This window comes from Gymnoscopelus braueri, assembly GCF_963280865.1.
Source record: "Gymnoscopelus braueri genome assembly, chromosome: 7".
Taxonomy (NCBI): domain Eukaryota; kingdom Metazoa; phylum Chordata; class Actinopteri; order Myctophiformes; family Myctophidae; genus Gymnoscopelus; species Gymnoscopelus braueri.
This window is the reverse complement of record NC_137608.1, coordinates 32,668,269-32,674,271: the sequence shown is the minus strand read 5'-3', so window position 1 is coordinate 32,674,271 and position 6,003 is coordinate 32,668,269. Positions and strand designations below refer to the sequence as shown.

Here is a 6,003-nt window from a genome sequence, read left to right as displayed (position 1 = left end):
TTCGGCTCTTTTTTTCTTCTTCACCGTGAGTACAGGAGCTCCACTAAACCTCGCTACCAACCGCTGCTTCTGTCCAAATTAATCTCGGGAGATGTCATTCTAACCCAGCTTGGATTGTGTGATATAGGCCTATAACACTCCAGGAGGAGGCACATAAACCTGTATGTGGTCGCCACGGGGATAACGGGGCATATTGCGGCTGGCTGGCAATTTGACAATGACTTGAATGCTGATTGTGGGAAGGGAGAGATCGACAAAGGAGACAAGGAAGGAGGAGATGAATCGTTTCCTGAGAGGAGAGAATGGAGGAGGAGGAGGACTGCTGACGGACCGTAGGGAGCTGTCACCCCCCTCCACCAACACCTCTGGAGCCGACAGACAGACGGCCGTGCCCTCGGTGCATATCCGGGGACCTTTCGCCGCGTCGGAGGCGAGGAAATACTCGCTGAAACGGAACAGGAGTCAGACTCCGAAAGACGGCGGCGGCGAAACGGCGGCGGATTCATCGCATCCCGTCGCGTTGGTGTGCGGCGGCGGCGGCATTGACGCCGATGAGATATGCGGGGTCGTTAGGCAGCGTCGGGAGGCTCAAGGACGCCCCAACGGCGTCGGAGGAGAGGCTTTGGACATGATTTCAGCGGCGGGCCAGGGAGTCAGAGACCCCACCACCACTAACAACAACATCAACAACGGCACCGTCGCTGATGTAACGGCGGCCTCGTCTTCCTCCTCATCATGCGCCAAAGGCAAGGAGGAGAGGAAGGGGAAGAATGTGATACGGGGCTGGAAGAGGGAGAGGGATGCTGCTGCTGCTGTTAGGACAAGAAAGGAGAAGCACGGAGATGGCTCGTCATCATCATCCGCCCTGCCCGAGCATCATCTGTGCAGAGACAGCCCGTGCCATTGTGCACCAGACTCTAGGATTGTGGGGGATAACAAAAACGGCGTGGATTGTGGAGTAAAAGGCGGCAGCGGCGGCTCTATTGTTGTCAGACGGCATGACGACACCGCTGTTGGCACACCGGCCACCAAGAAACACAGGGGAGCCGAGAAGGTAAGGGATAATACCTAGGCTTTTGTCTGGAGGCCAATAAACCCTGCACACACACACACACACACACACACACACACACACACACACACACACACACACACACACACACACACACACACACACACACACACACACACACACACACACACACACACACACAACCATCTTCTTTGAAATTGTTACAGGGCTGCCAGCATCCCTTAAGGACACAGGGAAGAAAATGTCCTTTTTGACACCATACAAAATCTTGATATTCAAGGCACACACAGTGCTGTCAAAGAATGCAGGCGTGAGGGTCCAGGCCTGTCCACAGAGCATCTATACAGGCTACAACTGGAATTATGATGATTGAATGATTAAAGGATTGACTGACTGACTGACTGACTGACTGACTGACTGACTGACTGACTGAATGAATCAATGAATGAATGACATTATTAACATTGTAATATTGTATTATTAGCTTTTCAGTTCCTTTGGCCAGCTGGTACCATCATTATCAGTGCTAACTGCTGATATTCAATAATGAGAGATATGGTGTGAGAGGGGATATGAAAGGGAAAGGCATATCCTCTTTAGCAGCACATCATTATTAAATTCATCCCCTTGGGTAACCATAGATTTCCTGCAGAATGTTGAAGGAATGAAAATGATTTTAGACCACCATCATAATGTAGAAATGCATACTATTTGAAGCCATTCTTATTATTGGAAGATTAAAAGACCCACTGTCAGCAGTCTAGTCATGACCTGACAAAGATTCCCTGTACTCAAACATAAGTCAGATAGATAGACATATTAATAGATAAATAGACCAACACATTTAACAATACATACATACACATACACATACACATACACATACACATACACATACACGCACGCACGCACGCACGCACGCATGCACGCACGCACGCACACACACACACACACACACACACACACACACACACACACACACACACACACACACACACACACACACACACACACACACACACACACACACACACACACATACACACGCACACACACACACACACACACACACACACACACACACACAAATGAAATAGGAAAACAGCAACATTAAAAACAGACTGAAAAAGAGAGATGGGAGAGAGACAGGAAAAGATCTAAACTGAGATGAGAGAGAGGAGAGAGGCTATGGCTCAGGATGTGGTTGTCAGGGAATCAAATGGTTCCCAGCTCGATGCCCTGCTCCTGGCATCATGTCGAAGTGTCCTTGAGCAAGACACTGAACCTGACAGGCAGGTTCACAAGGCCTTGCATGGCTGGCTCCGTTGTCATTGTGTGAATGGATCAATGTAACACACACATTGTAAAGCACTTCTAAAGCTGCTTCTGTATGAATGCAGAATACAGAGAGAAACAGTGAAACAGACAAGATGAACCGATGCATTCCTTGGAAAACCTGGAATGTTTAGATATTGTTTTCCAAATTGTTCAAATGTCCCAGAAATATGTTTTATGTGTATAACAAAAGTGATTTTCGTAGGTTTTCTCAAGGTAGGAATTGGTCTGATGCACCCTTTCACATAGTGAAGACTATGTTTCCCCCCTATCCGTGTGTCTGTCCCTCCATCCGTATGTCTATGCGCAGCTTTACTGAGACACCGCTGACAGATTGGCATAAAACTTTACACACTCCCAGTAGGCCAAAATCTCTTTTCAAATTGGCCTAATGGTGGCGCTATACCAGGTCTCTTCTTGAACCATACTGTAGGTCATACAAAACAAAGTTTCCTCTGGATTCCTTGGATCATGACATGACTCTACACAGGCTACTGTAGGCTAAGCACATTTCTGCCTAAATACATTTTTGCGCCGTTTTGCATTTCTTCAAAACAGATTCTTTGCTACTACTGCAGATTTTGTCCAAAATTCACACAAATTGTTATGCACTATCTCTGATTCATGTGATATGCATGTATAATTCTAATTTTGATAAAATATTTTGCCATTCTAATTTGCCAAATGTTGCGGGAGGGGCCCATTTGACAAAAAATGGCAAAGATCATCCAATCTACCCCAAATTTGACACCCATTGAGCTGCCTCTAAACAACGCAGAGCCAAAATCGGTTTCACTTGCACCAACATCACAAATGCTACAAATGTCACTGTTTGTTACAGAAACTTGATTTTATTTTCTCCACCAAATTAAGTACAAATGTTCTATTGAGTCATGTGACAATGATCGGTTTGGATAGTTTGAGGTTTTGATATTCCACACAGTTTGCTTGTAATTGGCTTAAAAAATGTATGGGCGGGACTGACACAGCCCTGTATGCCACCCTGCCTGGCAAAGAAATGCTCTCCCAGGAGTGCCCCTTTTCTAGTTTTGTCCCTGCCAGGCCGGAACGGATGGGGATGATGTTTTCAGTCCCATGAGTCTGCCTGTCCGTCTGCCTGTCTGTCCGTCCATCCGACCCTAACCCTAACGGTTAGAGTCCGATAGCCATACAACTTTGCACGGCACGCACATTCCCACCAGGCCAAGGAAGAACTGCCACTCAGAACTTTATAAATTGGCCCCATGCATAATTTCAACTCATAGTTTAGCACTTTCATTTAAGTACAGGTAAAACTGTGCCCTTCTTTCTCCTTTGTTCAGGGTTGACTGCAGGTGCGGTGGTCCTGGGACCTTAGTCCCAGGACACTGACGAAGGTCCCAGACGAAGGTCCCAGGACCGAAACGTTTGCTAATTTTATGCACCCCTCACTATGAGCTCAGAGCACTTTATGAGCATATAAAAATAAAATAAATACTATTTTCTTTGTCTCTGTCTAAGGAATCTTCCTTAATAGTTTATGCAGCGAGCGAGTCTTTTTCTGCCAGTCTTGCACTTTCATTTAAACCATCCAAAACATAGTAGGAATGCAACATACACTTTTTTCCTAATCAACTAATCTGTTGATTATTTGTTTGATTATTCATTTCATCTGTACAATTGAACTGTTGAGAAAAGCTTTGGAACACCTAGAATAAAAGCTTAAAGTGCAGGTGCGTATCAATAATAGAAGAATACGCCCACACACTGCCAAGCTGCATCTGTACAATTGACACAGACATCTTGAAATCGCTTATAATGTTTACCCAGCAGTCAAATTTGTCATTAATATGCAATAAAATAAATGATTTGCGGCTCTCATTCTTACATATATATAAAGTATGATAATGACTTGATAAAGATATAGGTGTTGGTCAAATGTCCTGGAAATGTACTAGAAAATTATCTCTTTCTGAAAAGAGTGGTGAAGAACCCTGATTGACATATGGAGAGCTGGGACAGACAGAACAAGGAGAGTCAGAATGAGAAACAGATTGAGATTGAGAAAGGTGTGGGAGAGAGACACAAAGGTGAAACAAAAATTGAGATGGAGACGAGCCCAACGTTTACTAGTGATGACTGGCTAACAAGGCCACCTGCGCCATAACGGCACTCAAATCATGAATCTCAAAGGATTATACTCCTGGTGATCCACAGTACTGTACTTGAGGCTCAGAGTATTGAGCCTCAGTTTGCCCTTCAGCCAGATAAATCTTTGTCCCAACAATTTCATAAGAATGAGTTCCTCAATCAAGGATTGAGAACTTGAAGATGGCAAACTTGTTATTAAAATGACTGGTGGCTTTGGTCTGCTGATATAACAAGCTTGGGATCTACCTTGTGTGTGAAGGTCGGAAAGTCAGGGTGGATGGCAAAGACAAAGTGTTGATCTTTAGTGGACTCATCCATTATAGTAGCAGGTAGAGGAAGCAGAATCAAAACAGCAGCCGCTATCTTTACAATTTGTGGGGGATATTGACACATGCTACCCACTTCTCCTCACGGACAGCACAATTGTGGGTCCCTAGCGTAGATAAGTGGTTCTCAACCTGTGGGTCCCATCATGATTTTGGGGGGTCCCCAGATGACAGTGAAGTGACAACTGAAGGACTTTTAAGACCTTTTTAATACCTAAAAAAAAGAAGAAAAGAAAAAGACCATTACTGTATCAAAAGTAATCGACAAACTATACTTTAAAAAAAAACTGGTCAAACATTGGCCAAATTGTCAAATAATTCATTGTGAAAATGGCTATTTTCACAATATTTATCTGTGGAACCGAGTCAAACTAAATGTAATGCCTCAACTCCTACAATTCCAAGTGCTTGCCAGGGTGGGGGGTCCCCAGTTCTTGATTATTTTGGGGGGTCACAGCCTGAAAAGGTTGAAAACCACTGGTGTAGATGACACAGGGGGGTGTAGTTGGCACAATGTATGTAGTTGGCACAGTGATTGTAGATGATGCAGTGGATATTAGGACAGGGTCATGTGAGCCTAGAAGAGGAGGAGAACTCTAGACCTCATCAACTCATCTCAGTGGCAATAAAATATAGTAGGAAATAGGAAGGAACAAATGAAACCAGATAAAAAAAACAAAGAAAATCTTTAAAAGGCCTTTAAAAAAATAGCCACAGTGTTTTTACTTTAAACTTTAATGAGAATGGACTGCGACCGCATAGCAGTGACTTCTAAAAGTGGATGCTATGATAGCGTCCACTATTAGAAGGCAATTTTTCAGAAATGCGCTTATGATGTGGATGTGCTTTTTATCAGCTGTCCAAACATGACTGTACACAAATACAGAGCTGGTCTCGCTATGCCCCGCTATCAGATACTGAGGCACCCACACCGGACTACCACCCACGTCCGTCCTCCTCTTCTGCCTAACAAAACAGTATGTTAATAATCCTTTTAATTTACATTTTATTCCACTATTCCTTGTGGAGTTGTATTTTCTTAAAGGCAGGCCTATTGATATATCACAATTAATATGCAAGTTGTGGACCAACAACAGCATGTGCTCCAGGTGACTCTGAGCACTTTTTCATGACTGAGTGCAAGTACGCTACTTTATTTTTAGTTCTCGCTGATTGACA

The 6,003-nt window shown here is 44.1% G+C and overlaps 1 protein-coding gene across 1 annotated transcript in view; it reads left to right on the top strand.

Moving 5' to 3' along the window:
* Window positions 1-277: 277 nt before the first annotated feature.
* The window catches only part of znf608 (zinc finger protein 608), a gene marked incomplete at its 5' end in the record, with an annotated part of 35,390 nt that continues 29,664 nt past the window's right edge, over window positions 278-6,003 (top strand). Inside the window, one exon of the mRNA XM_080433578.1 lies at window positions 278-1,054. Within this exon, the coding sequence (XP_080289704.1) occupies window positions 278-1,054 (777 nt within the window). The remainder of the gene's footprint in view (window positions 1,055-6,003) is intronic.